At 46.7% G+C, this 23,444-nt stretch overlaps 1 protein-coding gene across 2 annotated transcripts in view; it reads right to left on the bottom strand.

The window, feature by feature from the left end:
* VAV1 (vav guanine nucleotide exchange factor 1) overlaps positions 1-22,212 on the bottom strand; it is a 39,046-nt gene extending 16,834 nt beyond the window's left edge. For both annotated transcript variants that reach the window (XM_036741918.1, XM_036741919.1), the window contains exons 1-9: positions 21,926-22,212; positions 9,923-10,039; positions 8,875-8,933; positions 8,464-8,532; positions 8,116-8,224; positions 7,919-8,014; positions 7,762-7,830; positions 3,485-3,588; positions 2,607-2,706 (exon numbers count right to left, since the gene is read on the bottom strand). In XM_036741918.1, the coding sequence (XP_036597813.1) occupies positions 2,607-2,706; positions 3,485-3,588; positions 7,762-7,830; positions 7,919-8,014; positions 8,116-8,224; positions 8,464-8,532; positions 8,875-8,933; positions 9,923-10,039; positions 21,926-22,129 (927 nt within the window). In that variant the 5' untranslated portion in view covers positions 22,130-22,212. The remainder of the gene's footprint in view (positions 1-2,606; positions 2,707-3,484; positions 3,589-7,761; positions 7,831-7,918; positions 8,015-8,115; positions 8,225-8,463; positions 8,533-8,874; positions 8,934-9,922; positions 10,040-21,925) is intronic.
* Between the last annotated feature and the right edge of the window lie 1,232 nt (positions 22,213-23,444).

The following is a 23,444-nucleotide window of genomic DNA, read 5'->3' as shown; positions in this document are numbered from 1 at the left end:
ATTCACGCTAAATCACACTAGTGTGAGCCCTCATCATGTTTCCCTTGGACTATTGTACTGACCTCCTTACTGGTCATCCCCTTACCCAGACTCTCCTCTCTTTAACCCATCCTCTACACGGCTGCCAAGTTGATATTTAATGTCCTGTATAAACTGAATTGACTTATCAGTGAATATTTTATATGCCCCCAGTAGGATATAAGCTCGTTGCAAGTAGAGATCATTTCATTCTTCGTACTTGCATCCCCAGAACTTTCCACAGTGCCTGGACCCCAGTAAGCACTTAATAAATACCTGTTGACCAATTGTCTCTAATTTTTTAGGCATTATTCATAATCACCTGTCATCCTTCTCTGTAAGATTCTGCAAATTGGTTTATATGCCATATCTTTCCTCTTGACAAATTAGTCAGGTATTTGCTAAGGTACTTTTTAGACTCCTTTGGTCTCTTTTTTATGATGATTGATTGATAACAGCTAGACATCTATATGAAATTATTATAGTTTGTGTCTAGGTCCTTTTTGCCACCCATATCCCATTGACATCATTCATCCTTTGCGTGATGTAACGTCAAAACAAAAGGCATCAATAAAAATATTTTTTAAAAGACCTGTTTGGCTGTATCAGGTTTGAGTTGTTTTAATGGTACAACATATCTTTTCCTCACTTCTTCCTTCTAGATGTTTGAATTTTGATCTTTGCTCTAACAAGTTGGTGACCTAACTGCACATACAGCTAATAATCAGAGATGACTCCTCACATCGGCAATGAACCATTTCTCTCTGTTAAATAAAATGAATTTCAGAGGGAGAAAAAAATTTGGAACTCAAAATCTTATAAAAGTAAATGTCAAAAAGTATCTTTACATATAATTGGAAAAAATAAAATACTATTAAGCAGAAAAAATAAATAAATGTCCTTGTCTGAGATGCTATTTAGTCTTTTCCATGGCCAAAGTCATTAGATTCTTTTCCAAAAGAAAGTATTTATCATGCATAGATGTGAGGCTTCCATGTAGTTCACCTTGGCATTGGCCTTTCTCATTCCTTACTCCTGAACCACATGTTCCATCATAGTTTTCACCATCCCCATCTACTCTCATCTATGCATTGAAGTTCCCAATTATCAAAGCATATATATGTTGATTTAATTTGCAAAGTTTTGTTAAATTCTTTGTAGAATTTCTCTATTTCTTCATTCTCAACATTAGATGTTGGTGCAGAAGCTACAGTTGTTTTGATGGTGATTATTTTTTGCAAATTCTTATCATGATCAGTGTAATACCAGATAGCTAAATGTCCCATGAAATGATGCTTCTTGTTTTCTTTTGACAAATGGCTAAAATCGACTCCACCAGCCTATTTGTTTGCCTATCTAAAAAAAAAGCCCATGAGCCATCATTCCATCCAGAGGCAACTTCCTCCTTTCTTCTGGTTTTCTCTAGGGTGAAAGTGTCAAGATGGATATGATTCAGTAGCTGTCAGTAGTATGCACCCTTGTTAATCACTGGACAAGGATCTCACTTTTATTGTGCCACTGGCTAAGGGGAAAGTGGATTCAGGGTATTAAAAACTTCAATTCTTGCCACATCTGCTGCCTTTCTTGATGTGTTGCCACCATCACTGCAGAAGCATGTGAGAAATGAGGACCATTTTGCATTTTTGTTTCACGGGTGGCCATGGCCAAATAATTCATCCTCAGTTGTTCTATCTCTCCAGATTCTTCTAGGCCCATCTTTAGCAGACACAGCTTTTCCTGAGTAATAGAACCTGATGGTATTTATGCTTTGTTGGCATAACCTGGAAGACCCCCAAGTTACCTTCATACTACAGTGAGGCATCAGAGGAAGACTTTGAGAAATGGACTTATTCCAAGGGGAAAACAGGGCCCCATTCATTTAATATTAATATAGTCTTCTGGTATTCTTATACAGCTATGAGACATGGAACACTACCGTCTCAGAAGAATTGAACATGAATACCATCACCCAGAGGGCAATGGACAGGCACATGGTGGGTGTGAGCAAACTATAATACATTACCAACAGAGAATTATGAAAGAAGAATGAGGTAATAGAAGTCATCAAGGAAACATAGGAGTGAAAAAAAGAAGATAGAAGTAAGAGTGAAAAAGAATGAAGTCCTGAATTTATTGTCAAAGGAGCTGAGTTCAAAATCTACCTCTTCTATTTATTCCCTGTATGATGATGGGCAAATCACTGAACCTATTTGGATCTCAGTTTCTTACCTACAAAACAAGGAGTTTGGATAGTGCATGTGCCCCCTTGGTACCCTCTAAGTATAAGGGAAATCAAGAAAGGCTTCCAGGACTTTGAATGGTCCTCCTGTGGTGGACCAAAGGAAGGGAGGAAACATGTGAAAAAGAGTTATACGGAATGAACAGGTATAGATGGGTTGCAATCTGTAGCATGGGAGAGAATACTATACTGATGAAAACACAGAGCCATTTAGGTATTTTGAGCTTTTGTTGCTGTTATGATTGTTAGATGGTGTATGCCCACCTCAGCCTAACCTCATGAGACAAGCACTGGTTGTTCCTTATTCCTACCACTGCCTCCTTCCCCACTCCACTCCAAGCCCACCAACCTCCAGCTTCATCTGTACGTCCTCCCGCATGCTGGCCACTCGGTCCAGGTGCTTGCTGGCTGACTCCACCTGGCTGCAGTAACGGCCATACACAAGGAACCTGCAGAGGGAGAACACCAGGAATGTGCTGGTAAATGTTTAACAATCAACTCTCTAGGGGAGTGGAAATGTGTTCCACAACATATTTTTAAGTTTGATCTGTGTTATTAGCATTTTATTCATCACATTTTTAAGTCTAGACCAGGGGTGGGGAACCTGCAGCCTCAACACCACCTGTGGCCTTTCTAGGTCCTTGGGTACAGTCTTTTGACTGAGTCTCAGTTTTACAAAACAAATCCTTTTATTAAGGGGATTTGTTCTGTGAAGTTTGGATTCTGTCAAAGGGCTGCACTTGAGGACCTAGAGCACCACATGTGGCCTCGAGGCCACAGGTTCCGCACCCCGGTTTAGATAATTAACAAAACAACAAATTAAGCCCTCATTTGTAATGTTTGTCGATTTCTAACATTTTATGTTTCTAATGTCAATTTCTAATGCTCACACTGAAAATTTAACAATTAGCTCTCAAGAGTTGAATTGGCCCTGGCACACCCCTGAGAACCCAAGGGCATTTCAGTGTCTTGGCATGGGCATCCCTTCCCCTAATCCTGGAGCACCATTCAGCTTTGGTGTACCCCCATTTGACTGTGGGGAAAGTTGAAGCCCAGGGAAAGGGAGTGATTTACCCAAAGCCACGCAGCCAATCAGTGGTTGAGTCAGGACTGGAACCCAGATCTACAGCCTCCCAGTGGCTGGTGAGCAGGGGGCCCTGGAGGCTGAATAGCATCTGCTTGGGCAGCAGTAGTTCCTTTAACCTCCCCTCCCCCTTCCAGCCTCACCTTTCCTTATAGTTGATGAACACCTGATAAAGGTCTGGGGCACCACTGGCAGAAAGTGCTTCCCTCAAGTCCCTCAGGAAGCTGCTATGGACACTGAGAAGGTCCTAAGCAGAAAATACAGAATCAAAGATCTCAGAGGTGATCCCAGAGGCGTCAAACACAAGGCATGAGGCACCAGATTAAAATGTAATTGAGAAATATTTAACAAAATAAATAAAAATATAATTAAACAAATAATATTCCACTTGAAAACCAAGTTCATATGTGGTTGGCAGGGATCCTTACACATGGACTGGTCAAACTCTATTTGAGTTTGACTCCATGGCTCTGGTCCAACCCACCCATGACTAGGAATCTCCTCCTAATGTCCCCACCTGTTGACCATCCCTCCTCCTTCTGAAGACTCCCATGTATGGGGAAACCTCCTACCTTCTACCTTGAAAGAGCTTTGATTGTTAGGAATTTGGGTTTTTTCCCTACATCAGACCTAAATTGATCTCTGGGCAGCTTCCACCCATTGCATCTAATCTGTCCCTTTGGAGCCAAGCAGAACTAAGAACATAAACAGTCAATATCTCAGTTTTATATAGCACTCTGAGGTTGGGGAGCTCTTGACCTCTTTCCACCATAGCCTTCAAATACCTGAAGACAGCTATTCTGTGTCTTCCCAAAGTCTCCAGTCTTCTCTTCTCTTCTCCAGGATAAATATCTTGGAGAGAACACTGAATTTGGACTCAGAGGTATGAGAGAACCAGGGTTCAAACCTGCCACTTACTCCCTGTATGACTACAAATTATTTACCTCCCTAGACCCAAGTTATGCATCTATAAAATGAAGGATTTGAACTAAATGACCTCCAAGGACTCTTCCAACTTTGAATCAATGACCATTTCTTCAATCAGCCCTAAATGGCCTGGTATCCAGACCCCTCACTCTCCTTGTGACCCTCCTCTGGATTTATTCCAGCTTGTTAATATCTTTCCTAAAATGAGGTATCCAGAATGGTATTCCAGCATTCCAGATGTGATGTGATCTGACCAAGACACAATAGAGGAGGACCAATAGAGGAGTCCTCCCTTCTTCTGGACTCTGTGCCTCTCTTAATGCAGCCAAATATAATACCCATTTTGGAGGGCACCATGTTGATTTGTATTGAGCTTGCCATTCACTAAAACACTCAGGTCCTTTTCACATAAACTGCACTTGGAACAGTTTGTTTTTTGAACCCCAAATAGAGAACTTTACATTTATCTTCATCAAATGTCAACAAACAGATGTGGGGATGGGTGGGGGATAGGGGACTGATCTCGAGGTATGAGGGGTCCCTTAGGAATAGGTTAAACCCAGGACAGAAAAGATTACTGGAGGCAGGTAAGTGTCCCAGTGGATAGAGCCCTTGCCTTGGAGTCTGGAAGACCTGAGTTCAAATGTGACCTCAGACACTTACTAGCTATTTAACCCTGGGCAAGTTACTTAACTGCTGTTTGCCTCAGTTTCATCACCCACAAAATGGGGATAATAAGAGCACCTACCTCCCAAGGCTGTCACGAGGATCACATGGGACAATATTTGTAAAATGCTTAGCACAGGGCCCGGCACACAGTAGATGTTTAATAAGTGCTCATTAAATCTAAATCTAAAATCATTGGCAACTTTCCATCGCATAAGGCTCATACCAGGAGTTACTTTGCTGTGGCACCACTCAAAAGGAACCTACACACACACTTGCACACACACAGTTGCACACACGCACACATACACACTCGCACACACACATACACACTTGCACACACTTACACACACACACTTGCACACACACAGTTGCACACACGCACACATACACACTCGCACACACACATACACACTTGCACACACTTACACACACACTTGCACACACACAGTTGCACACACGCACACATACACACTTGCACACACATACACACACTTGCACACATACATACTTGCACACACTTACGCACACATACACACACAACACATACATAGAGTCATAGAGGAGATTGAGATGTGGCAGTCATTTGCGTAGAGTCACTAAATGATGAGGAGGACAAAGTGAAGGTGAGAAGAGAACCCAAGAAGGAACTTTGGGAAGGACCATCAAAAAAGTTCTCTGTCCCTCCGAGGTCTGTTCTGAGCCCAGAGCAACCTTCTCTCCAACCCTAAGAACAACCTAACCCCTCAGCCCTTCAGAGCAGGAACCAGAGACAGAAACAAAATTACTTGGGACTTTTCTGTGGCATTTTATACCCTGAGGGAGGCAGAAAACCCTCCTTTTCTCTTCTCATCCTCCTCTCGGGCCTCTCTGCAAATCTGCTCCGATCTTCCCGATCCCTGCTCCTTCCCGGGCTTGTGTGTCCCCAGCCCCCCACCCCACTCACATCTCCCCCTATCTCTCCAGGGCTCATTCCTTCTCTTCCTTCCCCTTGAATAGACATGCTTCCCAAAGTTCCTTCTTGGGCTCTCTTTTCACCCTCCTTCTACTGACTTTTCCCTCCTCATCATTTAGTGACTCTACACAAATGACTGCCGCATCTCAGTCTCCACCACAACCTTCGCCTGAACCCCAGCCTTCCATTTTCACACATCCATCTAAAAATGACCATAGGATAGTATGTTTAGAACTAAAAGGGGTCTTCAATGTCATCTAGTCCAACCCCTTCATTTTACACATGAGGCCCAGAGAAGACAGATGATTTGCCAAGGTCACACAGGCAGTTAGTGGAAGAGCAGGGATTTGAACCCAGGTACTCTGACTTTTAATCCAGCAGTCTTTCCCCTGTGCCACACTGGCATCCCCCCAGCACCTCATACTTGACGTGTACAAAACTGCACTCATCATCTCCCCTTTAACATCCTCCCCCCTATTTCGACTCCCTTCATCCTGTTGAAGGTACCACCAGACTGCCAATTACTCAGGCTAAAAGCCTCAGGGACATCTGTGACTCTTCCTTAGCCTTCAATCCCCGCATCTTGTCAGGACCGTCCCTGGGTCCCATTGAGTCCGGCTCCCCCTCTCTCCCATCCGTTCCCTGCCTCCATTCCCACTGTAACTACCCTGATCATCCCTTCCTTGGACCTTTCCCACAGCCTCCTAACCGGCCTCTCTGCCTCCAGACTCTCACTCTCGTAGCCGTCCTCCACACGACTGCCAAAACACATTTCTGGAGACCCGGGTCCAACCATGTTATAGTCCCTCTGCCCCTCAAGTACTTTCAGAGGATCTTCTCTTACATACATCCCACTCTATGAGAATCTTACTCCTTTCCACTGCCAATCTCACCCTTGTCCTATCTCCCCCCGCCTTTGCTCACGCCATTCCCCAGGCCTTTCCCATCACCCTCTGCAGAAGCGCCTCCTTTCCTTCAAGGCGCCAATCCATGAAACCTTCCCTGACCCTCCAGCTCCTACAAGTGAAAGTGACCCCTCCCTCGTCAACTTTCTCATAACATTTTATTTTCCCCTCCTTGGCGCCCACATCACAATTATTTACGTGCCTGATTCTCTGCACTCTCCTGCTGCCCCTATCAGCTTGTAGCAAGCTCCTCCAGAACTCAGTCTGCATCATAATGATCTAGTGTTGAACCCAGGGCCTTGCATCCAGTAGGTGCTTAATAACTGCTCGCTAAATGATAAGTGACATTTATGCAGCACTTTAAGGCTGCATAATCTGAGATTATATCCAAGGTATCCTGTACATATCTTATTTATACATAGTTGTTTGAATGTTGTCTCTCTGCCCTCATAAGACTATTAGCAGTCTGAGAGCACACACCGTCTTTGGCTTTTCTTTAGCACAGTGTCTGGCACATATTAGCGTTTGTTTTTTGAGGCAGTCAGGGTTAAGTCACTTGTCCAGAATCACACAGCTAATAAGCATGTGAGGCTAGATTTGAACTCAGGTCCTCCTGACTCCACGGCTGGTGTTCTATCGACTGCACCACTTAGCTGCCCCCACATGGTAGGTATTTAATAAATTTTTGTTGACTTTGACCCTATGAGGCAGACATTACAGGTATTATATTTTACAGATTGATAAGTGAGTCTCAGAGACCCTAAGTGGCTTGCCCAGGGTCATACAGCCTGCTAAGTGTCCATCAGAGGCAGTGTTTGAACCTGACTCTGAGTCCAGCATTCTGGCCACTTTACCACACTGAATGAAGGGTAGGAGTGAACAAGTGAATGGATGAAGAGAGAATGGGCCAGAAAAGTTGGAGCGGAGAGCCCTGGTAAGACTTCAGGCTAGGGCTGGCTCAGCTCACCTCCAAGTTGATAAAGATGATCTCGATGTCTTCTGATCTCAGGAACCGCTGCAGGGGCTTCAGGAAGTGCTGGAGGGTGGAGAAGAGAGAAGTGAGCTAGGAGAGGAAAGGGTCCCCCAGCCAGGCCGGACAGACATTCCCCAAGCCAGGAGCCCACCTGCTGGATAGAGCTGAGGGTGTCCGTATACTTCTCTTCCGTCTGCTGGATCTCCCGGAGACAACACATCCTCTTGTCCAGCTCGGTCATCTTTGGCTGAGAAAGAGAGGAGGAGTGCACGCATTTGGGAGGTCATCGGCCAGCCCCTTCCCATAGCCGTGCCAGAGTACCACACACCACCAATACCCCCAACTCACCAGCATGGGGGTGGGTTCTGTCCGCATGAGGTCTTCATAGATCTCGTCTCCCTCTTCCTCCTCATTCTCCACACAGTCATACAGCTCCTCATCTTCCTCCACGGTGTCACTTAGGGGAAGGCACGCTCATCATACATGATACCCCTCTCCTCTGGTACCCAAAGCCTATGGACTCAAGCGGCCCTACCGAATCCCCTCCTCTGGGAAGCCTTCCTTGATTACCAACAGCTCTATCTATGCCTTCCTCTTTCCAGGTGGCCCTCAGGGTAAAGCTGTCCCTGCTCTCCCTCTTTCTGCTTGGTCTCCAGCTACTGGTTTCTAATCCATCTCCTGGAGGGGGACACTCACTCGATCTGATCCGACAGTCCACTGTAGATGTCGTCATCCCCAAGGTTGTCATCATTCGTGGGAAAGGGCCTGGGGAGGAGAGAGGCAGAGTTGGGAAGAGGAGGCTGTGGAACTTCCCTGGGCAATGAGCTGATGTTCTGTCCCTGTCTCAGGAATTTCTGCATGTTCTGGCTACATCATCATCATCACTCACATTTATATGCATTGTAAAGTGTGGTAAAAACAAAACAAAACAAAAAAATATACCAAACCCCTGTATATACATTAGTCTCCACGATGGGACAAGAAGAGGGCAGCCAGAAGGCCAAAAACAGAGCATCTAGGTGATGGAAGGGAGGGGGACAATAGGAGGGGGTTAGAAACACAGGGCCTGAGGCTACTACATACAAGAAAAAAAATGATTGAACTCACATGATCCCCTTGTTCTGGGCAATTGTTGTCCATGACAGAGCTGACAAGGTGTAGATAACCTGGACATGAAAAAAGACTCAGAAATGGGGACCAAGACGGGTCCAGCCAGATAACCACCCCTCACATGAGCACCGTGAATTCTGATAAACCCTTAAGCCTGGGCTCCCCTAGAACCTTAAGTTCAACAGTCCAGTATTCAGATCTTTCTAGATCCTAGGGAGCCTAGGGTTCTAGACTTCTAAGAATTCAGGAGCCTGGGGTTTTAAAACTCTGTGAATCTGGGGTTTTGAGGTTCCAGGATTTCCAGGTTCTAAAGCCTGAGGACTCCTAGAGTCCCCAAGCCAGTTATCCATTAACTTTTCACCAGTAGACAAAGCTGCAAAAACCCAGAAGCCACATAATTTGCATCTCCACTCCCAAGGTCCAGCATTCCTGTGCAAAGACTACCAGTGCCCACCCATTCTCTCCTCCTCCTTTCCAGACAAGTCATGAATCCTCAGCACCTCAGCTCAAAGACCCCCTCCTCCAGGAAGCCTTGTCTAACTGAACTCTTCTCCCTCAAACCCACCCCTCCAAGTCTCTGATGCCTCCTTTACCAAGAGTTGCTCTTACCTAACTCATTTTATCAGCCAATTCTTTTTCTCCCACCTCCCCCTTCTCCTCCACTAAATTAAGGATCTCTGTTTTCTCTTTCCTATGTAAATCCCCACCATGCTTCAGACCAGGCTCTCTCCACTCATATATAGCAGGTGGACTTGGAGTTTATGCAATTCAACTTTTCTACTCAGCCATCTTGCTCCTTTGGCCATTCCCCACCCCATACACACATACGTCAGTTTCTTTCAAATTTTGGGATGTTGGACTTTTACTTGGAGGAGGAAAGGAGCAGTCGGCATTAATGATTTTAGATAAGTTCTGATATCTCTTCTAGCTCTAAATCCTCGGTACTAGTACTCAAGTCTCCAATGGACCTAAGCCTCTTGGTCCTAGAGAAAGGACCATGGGGCCCAGGGTCAGGACAGCAGGGCCAGATGTTCAAAGGACTGACCTTCCCAAAGTCCTGAACATCAAAAAGGTCAAAGACCTCAAACAGCTGGCTTCTGTGAAGGCCGAACTTCTCACAGCAGGCTGACAGGAAGGTTCGGATATTCTTGAGGCAAAGGAACTGGAAGAGAGAGGGGAGTAAAGAGGATGTGGGGAAATGGGCCCTGAGCCTGATGCCAACCCCCACCCTCTCCATCCCACCCAAAGCTTAGCAGCAAGACTCCTTCCCTAGCACTTGGGCAGCAAGATCTCAGCCCATGTGCACAAAAACATTCACATCAGCATTTTATGCTGTGGCAAAGAACTGGAAGCAAAGTAGGCACCCATCAGTTGGCGACAGGCTAAGCAAATTCTAGCATCTGAAAGAAACAAGAGTATTATTGTGCTCTGTGAAATAACAAGAAGGAGAGATGAAGAAGAACCGAGGAGGACACGTATAGAATGTTGCTAAGAAGTGAGTAGAACACAGACAATTCATACAATGACTGTTAGACAAAAAAAAAAATTATTTTGAAACTTCAGAACAGGGACCACGCAGTGCCCAAAGGAGGCCCATACAAGGACCCACGGCGGAAGTGTGTCTCCCACCTCCTAACAGAGCAGCGATGGATGATGGGCTAGAGGGACAGACTTTTTTGGATGTGGCCGATGTGTTTTGCATGAGGTAGACCGTCGAAAGGGTTGGGGGGAGGTGGAGTTGTCAGTTAATGACAGTGATGCACACACAAAAAGAAGAAATGAAAGAACAATGAAACAAAAAAATGTTCCAAAGAAAGCAGAAGGGGATAGACAAGGCAGTGTTATCATTATAGTAACAGCTACCATTTATTGTCTTTCTGTGCTTCAGGCACTAGGCTAAGTCATTTACGAATATTATCCCGTTTGATCCTGGAAACAATCCATAGAGGTAGGTGCTTTCACTATCCCCTTTTTACAGTTGAAGAAACAGATAGGGAAAGGTCACAATGACTTTTCCAAGGGTCACACAGCTATTAGGTGTTTGAAGCTGAATTTGAACTTGGGTCTTCCTGAACCCAGGTCTAACACTCCATCCGTGGGACTACCTAGCTGACTGACAGAGACCTTAACACACGCTTTCTTTAAAAAACAGACTGGGACACAGGTTGGTTCACATATAGTCCTCTTCTCTGTTCTTTCTATATTGAAATGTTTATGTTTGTTAAGTTCATAATAAAAAGGTAATTTTTAAAAATAATTCAAGTGAAAAGGCTCCATGTATCAAGAGTCACAGGTAGTGACCTTTGAAGAACTCTGGCTGGCCAGCTCTCAAGCATCTCTGAATCGTCCTCTATTCTTCTCCCTCCTTCACTCCCAAATTGGGACAGTTACCAAATTCGGCCTTCCTAACTTCTCTTACCTCCGTCTCAAGCCCTCAGACCATTGCAACAACCTCATCAGGCTTCTCACTTCCAATCTCTTTCCTCTCCAACCCACCCTCAGATGCCAAAGTATGCTTCTTAAAACACAAGTCTCACCATATCTTTGCCCTGATTAAGAAATTTCAGGGAGTCCCTATTTCCTGTGGAATCAAAGATGGATTCCTCTATTTGGCATTCGAAGTCTTTCACAACCTGGATCCAACCTATCTTTCTCGACTTATCTATATTACTCTTCACCCACTCAGCCATGGAACATTCCATCTCCCCTCTTTGAGCCTTTGCCTCGGGCTGGTCCCCCAAGCCTGGACCTCTTTCCTTCCTTTCCTCTCTCTCTTCTTTAAAGCTCCACACATATGCCACCACCTCCGCGCCCTTCCTGATCCACCCCCTAAAAGGGGGGGAGCACCCCCACTAAATGACTTTGTATTTTTGTTTGTTTGTTTGTTTTGGAGGGGAGAAGGGAAGGCAATTGGGGTTAAGTGACTTGCCCAAGGTCACACAGCTAGTAAGTATGTCAGTTGTCTGAGGCTGGATTTGAACTCAGGTCCCCCTTAATGCAGGGCCAGTGCTCTACTCACTGCCCCTCCTAGCTGCCTTGACTTTGTATTTTTTTAAATGTATTTATAGGAGAAGCAATACAGCTTGTTCACTAACAGAGAGGTCTGCTTCACTGATACTTTTTCCTTCCCTTTCTTACGTCTAGATGACCAATAAAACAATACATCAAACCCTGATTTTTATCATTTTTAGATTTCCCAAAATCTCATGATCCCTCTTGTGAGGTGGGTTGAAGCTGACTTCAACACACCCCTGACCTTCCGCCACACCCTGGTGGGGGGCAAGGGGTGCTCAGATAACTTATGTGACATCTCAGGGCTTGAAACAATTGTCCTCTCCCTGGGAGGGAACCAATGACGTAGAAAAAAAGAAATCAATAGACTTATATGTCCATGTGTTGCTTCTGCAGATATAGTCCAAGCTTCTGGAGGTCAAAGACTCTTTCCTTTTGAGCCACAGTGCATCTAGGGCCTGGCCCAGAGTCCGGAAGACCTGAGTTCAAATCCAGCCTCAGCTATGTATGAGCTGTGCGGCCCTGGGACTGAATCTCTCTTTGCCCCAGGTTCCTCATCTGTAAAAACGGGGCTAATAAAAGCATTTATTTCACAGGGTTGTTGTGAGGGGGAAATGAGATAATATTTACAAAGCACCCAGACATTGAAGGCACTGTGGAAACGTTAGTTATTATCATTAGGTTCTTACTGGGAGGGGGAGCAGTAGGGAGACTAGGTCTGTCCAACTCGCCCAGGCTTGAAGTGAAGTGGCCACTCACAGTCCTGTGTCACCACTGACCAGAACAGGAACCTGGGCAGGCCAGCCCCTCTTAGACAGTCTGCTGGACCCCATTCCCAGGGACTTCCCATACTGGTACCACTCTTAGCATGGACCCTGGTCAGCTTTAGCCCTGTATCTCAGAACTCCCAAACTCTACCAGCCTCAGCCTTCCAAGTAACAGGGATGAAAGGAAGAGAGGAGAAGAAGAGAGAGGGGAGGAGAAGAGAGGAGAGAAGAGGAGCGGAGAGGAGGGGCGGGGAGAGGAGAGGTGAGAGGTGAGAGGAGAGGAGAGGAGAAGTGAGGAGAGGAGAGGAGAGGAGAGGAGAGGAGAGGAGAGGAGAGGAGGGGAGGGGAGGGGATGGTATGGGGAGAGGAGAGGTGAGAGGTGAGAGGAGAGGAGAGGAGAGGAGAGGGGAGGGGAGGAGAGGAGAGGAGAGGAGAGGAGAGGAGGGGAGAGGAGAGGAGAGGAGAGGAGAGGAGAGGAGAGGAGAGGAGAGGAGAGGAGAGGAGAGGAGAGGAGAGGAGAGGAGGGCGGAGAAGATAGGGAGAGGAGGAGAGAGAGAGACTGGGGAAGTTCCTCTGTGACGTCTGGAAGATCAGCTGATAGTTTAGAGCCTACTGATAGTCGCCCTCAGTCCTGTGACCAGGGAACTGTGACTCAAGGCCCAAGGCCCAGGCTCCCGGGAGCAGCGGGAGGGTCCCAGTTTAAACAGCAGGGAGGACATTCTCACTAACTCTACCCAGGGTGAGGGTGGGAGGGACCTCACAGCCCAGATCCCTCAAGGGGATGAAAGAGGAAAAGCCACCCTCCTATCCTGGGTCAGCCATCTCCTCCAGGCAGGCTTCAGCTTTGGGCTGTGGAAAGAGCAGACCTGCCCTGGGGAATGTGGCTCAGACCTGGGGAGGATGGGGGAGGAGGGTACCCATTCACTCCCCACCAACCACCGCCCTTGGGAGCAAGGCCGGAAACAGGAAATGACAGCCCAGAATAGGCCCTGCCTAGGGGGGAGGCCTCTTTCCGCCAGCAAACCCCCTGCAGCTGCTGTCTCCCTCTGAAGCCACCACCAGAACTTGCCTGACCAGAGAGCTCATGCATGCTGTGCATCCTGTTAGCCTCCACACTGGCCTCCACGCTCGAAGTCTATGATGCTAGGCTCCCACCTTCTTTCATCTTACTAACTCATGTTTCAGCAAACTTAGCCCCTTAAAGAATCCTAGAATCTCTGAGTTCTCAAGGACCCCCAGGACCCCAGGTCCAACCTCATTTCCCAACGAAGGAATCCCCTCCATAGCCTTCCTGGAAGGGGGACATCCAACTTCTGCTTGAATACCTCCCACGCTGGGGAGCTCATGAACTCCCAAGGCAGTTCATTCCATCTTAACTACTGATATTATGATAATAATGTTAATATAGCACTTACATCCCAATAACTACGAGTGCTGGTATCCCTAGTTTGCATATGGGGCTTGACAAGGCCTTGCCCTAATCAATTCAGTTCAGTCAGATGAGGTTATAGGCATCGTCGTAGATGCTGGGAAGAGATTCACAAAAAGGTGATTACTGACTACAAGCTTGCGTTCTACTGGGGAGAAAAAAAACTGGGCATGCTGATCAATAAATACAGAAAGAGAGAGAAAATAATCTCAGTGTGACAGCAAAGAATGGACTCGGCCCCAAAGAAGGGCTAGGAGAAGTCACTTCCTTATACTCCTTTGCAGAGGTGGGGGTTCATGGGTGCATAAAAATGTATATAAAGAGTCGGATTTTTTTGTATATTGATTGCTTTTGTTGTCTCTTCCTTCTTTCTTTTTTCTCTTTTAAACTAAATTACTTGTTATACATTATGGCTCTCTGGGAGGTGGAGAGGGAAGGGATACAAGGGAGAATTTAGGTGACGTAAAAATGAAAGACATCAACAAAAAAATCATTTTTAAAAAATAAAATTTCGGAAGGTAAAGAATAGTAACAATTCGAAGGCTCAAAGTCACAGAGTTAGAAAATAGCAGTCACAAAGTCTCCTCACTCCAGGTCCAAAGATCCCTCCACTAGACCAGATTGCCTACCTATGGAGAGATATTCCTAAAGTTCAGGTCACTCCCCTCCTCAAGAAGCTTCAATATCTCCCTATTGCCTTCAGGAAAAAATACTAACTCCTCTCTTCCACAGTTAGAGCCCTTCATAATCTGGCTCTGGCCAATTCTTCATGGATGATTCTAGGCGTGGTATCGTTTGGGTTCTCCAAATATGGTCCAGGGATCCCTCATGGTCCCCCAGGGCCATTTCAGATGGTCCAAAACAATTTTCATAATAATACTAAGATGGTTTCTGTCTATTAAAACACTTCTCCCTTATCCAACTATAAATCTGTGTGAGATCAGATTTTTTTGCAGCATATTGCAACAGATTGAATGCAGAAGCAGAGATAAGAATCCAGTTTTTTTCTATTTTCAGACATTTGCAGAGATTTGCAAAAATATGTCAAACGATGCCACTCTCCTTCCTGAGGCAGCTGGGGTTCCAGTGGATGAAGGGCTAGAACTGGGGTCAGGAAGACGTGAGCTCAAGTGTGGCCTCAGAATAGACATTTACTAGCTGTGTGACCCTGACTTAGTCACTTGACCTCTATTTGCCTCAGTTTCCTCAACTGTAAAGTGGGAATAATGATAGCAGCACCTCCCACCCGGGGTTGTTGTGAAGAACAAATGAGATATTTGTGAAAAGTGCTGAGCACGGGGCCTGGCACATAGTAGGCACTATAAAAGTCTGTGCTCCCCTTCTCCCTAATATTTTTTGTTTTAGAAAAGATAGTTATTTTTTCACTAAGAAGATGTTATTTCTGTGGATATATAATGGGTTTATCATTGCTATTTTAAACGAGCTAATAAATAAATATTCAATTGATGGGCTTTATCTCTTAATACAGCAAATACTAATAGACAACACGCAACATAAACAAAAGAACTTTAATAATTTAATTTAATAATTTTTCAGTCTAATGGGGTCTTGAGGTCAAAAAGTCTGAGAACCACTTGGTCTAGTGGAACAAATACTATTTCTGGAGTCAGACCCTTTCTCTCAGGCCTGGGGCATGTGACTTCAGCTCCTTGGGTTTGATTTTCTAGATTGTAACTTGAGAGGGACTGGATTTTCACCAGATAAACTCTGAGGTCCCTCCCAGCTCTCCTTTACCGTCCCTCATAAATGCTCCATTCCAGCCAAACTATGCCCCATTTGTGATCTTTCCATCTTTCCTTCTTTGCCGAGGCCATTCCCCCAGGCCTCCAATGTTCTCCCCTTTGGTTTCACTCTACTACCACAAGAGACCTTTCTTAACCCACCAGTGTTTCTTCTCCCACCCTTCAATTCCTTTGTAGCTACATATCTGTGGACATGCTGGTTCCCTCAACCCCAATAAAACATGAGCTCCAGGAAGGCAGGCAGGGATCATCTTGGTTTTGTCTTTGAATCCGAAGACACCAAGCGCCCTGCCTGGAAAACAGTAGCAGTTTAATAAATGCTTGTTAAATTGAACTGTCTTTAGGAAGCTCTTTCAGATAGCCAGTGAAAATCTATCTACGTCCTCCAGTTTCTCCTCACTGACTCTCATTGCCTCTTTAGCGGAAAGCATAATAAATAATCTTTAATAGTCCAGGACAGGACTAGTGAGGGGGGACAAATTTCTCCCTCTCCTGGTAGTTTTTCAGAAATTTAAAGATCTCCAGCCATTTTACCCCACTAATATTTCAGGAGGCCAACTCTCTTATCTATAGCGTTAGCTTTTCCTCCCAACTTCCTGAGATCTACAAATTTGAGAAGCATTCCTTCTAGGCTTCGTGTCTTCATTGATTCCAAAAACAAGACCAAACCACACCATTGACCAACACAGGCCAAAGGCAGACAAGTAGTGTGGCATAGTGTGGAAAGCACATGATTCAGAGTCAGGAGACCTAGACTCGTATTGCATATCTAGCGCTTTCTAGCTATGTAATCTTGGGCGGGTGATGTGACTTTGTTGTGCCTCAGTTTCCCCATCTTTCTTCAAGAGGATGTTAATAACATCTGTACTACCAATCTCACAAGGTTATTGTTACACAGAGCATTTTGCAAAGGCCAATTAGAATCATAATCACCATCATCATCATTCCTGGGACACAACCATGAGACACCTCCTTCCTCCTGCCGCTCCTGGAGTCCAGATGTTCAACCAGTTCCAAATCTAACTAACTATACTATCTCTCTATCCATCTGACCAGGAATATCATGAGGACTCTGCAATGCTTTGCTTGGAATCTAGGGATACTACGTCTATGGCATTCCCCTGTTCTGCCAATCTAGTAATCTCCTCCCATCTACAAAACAGAGATCAAACTAACAAGCTAAAAAGGAAACGAGATCTGGCTGTCATAGTATAAGCTCATAGTGAATCCATATTAGCTCCTAATGATCACTTCTTTCTTTTCAAAACACCTACTGGTAATAATCCCTGGAATCAGAGGACCTGGGTTTGAATTCTGGCTCTGTTGCCTACTCTGTATGTGACTGTAAACAAGGCAGTCTATCTCTCCGGGCCTCAGTTTCGACATTTGTAAAATTAGGAGATTGGTTTATATAATCTCCATATAAGCACAGGTCTAAATCCTATGCTTGCATTCAAATACTTCCCCAGAGCTTCAACACAGAGATTCACGTTACTAGTCTGCCATGCCCCTCATTCGGTCTTGCTGAGAATTCATTTGGTTGACACTCCCCCCACCCCACCCAGCCTCAAAGCCTGCTCTGTTTTCTCTGGGTGTGAACATAGCTGCACTGGTCATAGCTCAGGCCACTGTTTCTCATACTTTTTTTTTCTCCTCGTAGCACAGTATTCTTTACTTAGAGCAATCAAGGTATATTGAATGAGTAAGTTAGCAACAATGAAATCTTCCCAGATTGAGAACTGTTGTCTAAACCTTGGAATTCTACCACCACTCCTTCCCTTCCTTCATCTCCTCATCCTCTTTTTCACTTCCCCAGGGGAGGAGGTCACTTTGTGCAGGATAGCTACTACTGTGACCTTCCCAAGGTCAAGCCAAGAAGAGCAGCTGGGGGTGGGGGGTGGCAGGGCTGAGGATTTCAAGACACACCCAGAGAAACTCAAGACATCTCTTCTGAGAACCACTGTCTTAACAGCAAAAGGGGAATGTTCCTAGCTCTATGACTTGAGAAAATTCACTTCATTTCTCTCAGCCTCAGCACTTTCATCTATAAAATGGGATAATAGCACCTGCACTACCATCCTCATGGAGTTATTGTGGGGAAAGTGCATTGTAAACCCCAACATGCTATAGGAAAGAAAGTTGCTTTTATTAATCTGGTGCTAGTGGGGCCTCTTTGAAACCATCTTGGCTTTCCCCCATTCACCAAAAGATGACATAGGTCAGGATCCATCTGGCACAGAATCTCCTCCTGACTTCCCCATATCTGTCATACAGATTCATCTTCCCTGGTCATAAGTTGAAACCAGAGATCAAGTCATAGGATTTAGAGCTAGAAAGGATCCAAGAGATAATCAAGCCAAAAGGGTCCTATAATGGGAGGCAGGATTTGAACCCAGATCTTCTGACTCTATGTTAGCACTGTTACATCTAGGTCCTGCTGCTTCCCTGAAGCAGCCTCTTCCTCTTTCCCCCCAAACCATATCCCATTGGTTGTCAAGTATTATTAATCTACAACATCTCTTGAATCAGTCCCCTCCTCTCCACACTCAGTGTGTCCTTTCTAGCCCAGGCCTCATTATTTGTACCCCAGACTGTTACGACAACCTCCTAGGGGTCGCTTCATAATCTGTTCTCTCTCCCTTCTTGTCCCCACTGTAATAATCACAGTTAACATTTATTTAACATTTTAAGGTTTGCAAAGCACTTTATGTATGTTGATTCATTTGATCCTTACAACCAACTCTGAGGAAGGTGATTTTATTGCCCCCATTACTGGGGCTCAGAGGCTAGAGTGACTTGTCCAGGATCACACAGCTAGTATCTGAGGCAAGATTTGAACTCAGGCCTTGGTAACTCCAGCTCCTGGACTCTATTCAATGCACCACCCAGTTGCCTGTACAGACAAGTAATCACCTTCCTAAAGTCCACAAGAGACCACACTGGACCATACCATTCCAAGAAATATTTCGGACCTGTTCTGTCCCCATTGGGCTCTGTCTCCTGAGAACCTCCATCATGGACTTCATGGGTCCCTCCTACTGATCTCTACTCCCAGGCCAAGTATCATTGGGAAACCCAAGGGCAGATCCCAGGCCTCCCATCTTCCCCGTAAAGAGTCCCTGCCCAGGGTACTCTCATGGTGAAGAAGGTCTTGGCTTCACCAAGGGTACCCAGAAGATCTGCTGACTAGAGGCACCATGGAAAGGTAGCATGCTACTAGATGGGAGACAGAGGACCCAAGTTCGAATCCCAACTCTGCCATTTACTGGTGGGCAGAGGCCCTTGGTTGAATCATTTCCCTTTCTGGGCCCCAGTTTCATTACATATAATGGAAGAACTGGACTAGGTGATCTCTAGGGGCCTTCCAGCTCTAAATCTATGTGGTGGTTAAAGCTTGGCTTGGCTCAAGTCTCTCCAGTGCCCATCTTCTGCCCTTCTGGACCCTAGTCCTCACAGCCAGACCTGAGCAAGGGGAGGGTTGGAAGCAGACAAAAATTGTATGCAAATGATATGCAAATGAATGCAAATGACACCTGCCAGTCTCTCTACAGTACAGTACTGTACATCCCTGGGGGAAGGGGGTGGGGTAAGAAGGGAGAAGGGAAGAGGCTGGTGCCGGGAATCTAGCCCCTACCCTTGATGATCCAAGGAAATTGGGGGAGACAGAATAAGAAGGCACCTCAGAGATCATCTAATCCAACCCCCTTCCCTTTACAGATAAGAAAACAGACCCAGAGAGGGCAAATAATTTCCCCAGGGATCACACAGGTAATAGAGCTCAGAATTCAAACCCACATCTTCTGGTTCAACACCCAATGGTCTTCTCAGGGCCCTGTGTTTCCTGGAACCAAAGTATCCAGAGTGAGACTAGAGGAGAGTGACTGGAGGAGGAGGAGGAAGAGAGGGAAGAGGAAGGACAGAGGAACTAGCGGCTACCCTGTCCCAGACTAAACAATGACCAGGCCTGGGAAAACCCCATCAACCCTCAAGGCTCATCTCTGGTCTCAATCTCCGATCATCTACTTCCCTTCTTCATTCAGCCCAACACCTCACCTCCTTCTCCAGGAAGCCTGTCCAGATTAGTCCCTCAACACCTCTTTTCCCACTACCATTATTGTGTACAAGTGGGGTCATTCCAACTGTTCTCTCTTCCTGTATCTTCCTCCCTGCCCCCACCTTCAGAGTTTGGAGCCCTGGAAGATAAGGCCTACATGGAGATAAGGCCCATGTTTTCTTGTTTAGACCTAACTTATGGGGAGCTCAGTACCTACAGGTCCCTCTAGAAAGAAACCATAGTCTCCTTCTCACTTCTGGAGATTATACACCTCCCCTTGAGGAGCCAGACCCACTTCCCTCACTAGCAGGAGGTATACGAAGTGGTAGAGTTCTCATAAAAGCCAAGAAGGGGAAGGAGCTGGAGGAGCTCTGAGGAAGGGGAGGAGGCTCACAGAATCACGGAATCTGAGAGTTGGAAGAGACTCCAATAGCCCTATTTTCCAACCCCCACACAAAGGAGATCCCCATTAAAATAAACAAGTGGTTATGCGGCCTCTGTTGGAAGAGCTCCAAGGAGAAGGAACCCACTGTTTCTTGAGGTGTCCATTCCACTTTGGGACAATTAGGAGGTTAGGGAGATTGGTTTTTTTCCTCAGATCAAACCTAAAAGTCTCTTTGCCACTTGCACCCATTGCTATTGGGTTACTCACTAGCCCCAAAGTCCCTTAGGGTACAATAGAAAGCTTCAGGACCCCAGAGAGTTAGGCCACAACCCTAAGGCTAAGAGCCCAGGAGAAAACCCAGGTGTCCAGACTCCCAGCCTTCCTCCCTGGGGACCAACAGGGGGCAGAGCAAACAAGCCATATCTGAACCCTTTACCCCCCTCCCCCCCAAAGGGGCCCTTCCTTAAACTCAGAGCCTTCCCGGAGGCTGGGGCAGGAAGCTACCAGGGGGAAAGCGGAAGAGGAAGGAAGTCTAAGGCAGTCTGGGAAAGAAGCGGCCCAAGGGGAAAGGGGGACAGAAACTGGGGGAGAGCCTTGTAGGGACAGCAAAAGCCCTGAGCACACAATGACCTCCTTCCTGGGCCTAAAACCAATCACCTGATCCGGGAAGGACCACAGGCAGGCTGAGGGTGTGTGTGTGTGTGTGTGTGTGGAGGGGTGGCAAGGATCCAGGGATAAGGGTCCTGAGGAAGCTAGCCACTCAGGAGCCCAGTGAGAATGCCCCTGTAGGGAGGGGGAGCTGCAGCTTCCTATGCTGTCCCCCACTCGCCAAGGGGGATTCATCACCCTCCATTCCCCACCTCAGTTCCCCTAACATTAACTGTGAGGGCTTCAACCCTGTGAGCGTCCTCCTAGAATCCTCAACTATGGGGGATTCCAATCTATACAGATTAGATGTTCTAATAGGATTCAGAGCTGGAAGGGACCATGTAGGCCATTTAACACCTCACAGGTGGGAATTGAGATCCAGAGAGACCCAGAGGGGAAGTGACTTGCCCAAGGTCATACAGTTAGTCAATGGCAGAGCCAGGATTTGAACTCAGGATTTCTGTTTCCAAATCCAACAATCTGAAACCCTTTAGCCTATCCTCACTATCCTCACCTCCCCCCACCCCCAGCACTCCTTTCCTCTCAAGCCTCCCCCCACATATACCACAATGATTTCCATCCCATCCTCCAAGTCTTCCCGTTACTATAGGGGCTCCAAAACCCTATATAACTCCAACCAAACCTCTAAGTGCCTCTCCCCAATCTAAAAGCTCCCCCCATCCCCGGACATGGGGACTTCAGCTCTGAGTGGGACTGAATCAAGTTATGCCCTTCAGGGTACTTGCATTGAAGGAAAGGGACTTTAAGGCCACAGCCCCTGTAGCTTGGGACTCGAGCCCTAGGCCCTGATGAGGGCCTACCCCGGCCCAGCCATGACCTGAGTTTCTGAACCCATAAACGTCTAGCTAGACACTGCCCTAGCTTAGAGTACAAGTCTAGCATCTTTGAGTCCCGGGGCCTCTCTGGCCTGAGTCTTCCGGTTCCTTTACGCTGCCTGGGGCCCTCCCCAGCACAGTGGTCAGGACTCACCTGGGACATTTGGGGGCGTAGGTTGATCTCTCGAAGGTTGACCGCATGGGGCAGTAGGTTGTTGAGCAGCTGACACAGGAGGACGCCATCACGGAGGGCTTGAGCAAGCTCACAGACCTGGGCCCCCTCCCACGTCACCCGGTGATTGAGGGGCAGCACCCGGCACTGGATAAGCCAGTGGGCACACTGGCGCCACAACTCCATGGTGGGCCCCTCAACCTGGCCCAGGCAGACCCCAAGGCCCAGCCTGCCAGTCCCACCGCCGCCTGCTGACGCTGTTCACTCGCTGAGGCCTAAAGTACCACTTCCTCTTCTCTGCCAGTTAAAGATGTTAACTCCTGGAGGAGGGGCCTGGGGGTACAAAGGGGGGAGTACCCCCAGAGGAGGAGGAGGAGCCCTGAGCACCTGGTCACTCAATCCCTTATCCTTCAAACCCTAGTTCTAGCCTCACCTCCTCCAGGAAGCCTGGAAAAATGGAAAGGGACACAGAAGTCAGCAGGCCTAGGCCCCAGCCCTAACTCTGCCGCTGTGATCTTGGCCAAGTCTCTCTCTCAGCCTCAATGACCCCATCTATTCAAATGATTGATATGGAAGAATCTTCCTGGTTCTATTCTGGTCTTCCTGGGCGTCAGAACTGAGATTCTGATTGGAGCAGGGCTTCCCAACCCCCAATCAGTCCTGTTCAGAATCAAGGGGAAATGACTCAAATGGTCTCTTAAGAGTCCTCCCTCCTACCCTTAAGAAGCTACAGAAAAGAACCTTCTACCCCCACCTCAGGACTCCAGATTTGAGGAATGAAGGGGTGCTGGGGCCAGGAAGAGAGGGGTTGGGAAGTTCTATTCTCCCTCCTCCTTCCCCATCATTACTTAGGGGCTTTGAGAAGGACCAAGTCCCCATGGGAGGATTGGCTAGGAGATGGGTTGTACTTGAAGACCCTCAGAAGCCCTCCCAGTCCAGTCTATCCATTTCCATTTCCTTCTCCTGGGAGAAATGAAGAGACCTAACTTCATGGTCTGCCACCTCCTCCTCACTCTGGTCTCTGGACATGATACCAAATATTTGCAAATATATGCAAATGGACGAACAGCCTCTGAGACTCTGGGTCTTTGGTAGAGACTCAATTTGGGCTCAAGGCACTAGGGTTGGGAGAGAGACAGGTGAGGGACTCAGCTCAGCTCTGCCTGGGGAGGTGGGAGTAGGATCATCACAGGATTTAAAGCTGAAAGGACCTTAGAAAGCATGCCCAACCTCTTCATTTTCAAATAGGGAAACTGAGGCTGAAGAACGTTTCCCTTCTTTGAATCTCCAGGACCTAGCACAGTGTCTGACACATAGGAGGCATTTAATAAATGCTTCTAATTGACCGATTGATTAAGCAACTTCCTGAGGCCCTCATAGAGGTGGAGCTGAAATCGAGTGCCCAACTTCTGAGTACAAATCCCAGTGCTTATTCTTCCCCAGATCACGCAGCTCCTAGGACGTCTGCTCGCCAAGCCGACGCCCCTTTGGAGAAGAAGAG

Source organism: Trichosurus vulpecula, chromosome 1 (genome assembly GCF_011100635.1).
Source record: "Trichosurus vulpecula isolate mTriVul1 chromosome 1, mTriVul1.pri, whole genome shotgun sequence".
Taxonomy (NCBI): Eukaryota; Metazoa; Chordata; class Mammalia; order Diprotodontia; family Phalangeridae; genus Trichosurus; species Trichosurus vulpecula.
This window is presented reverse-complemented; position numbering and strand designations above follow the sequence as displayed.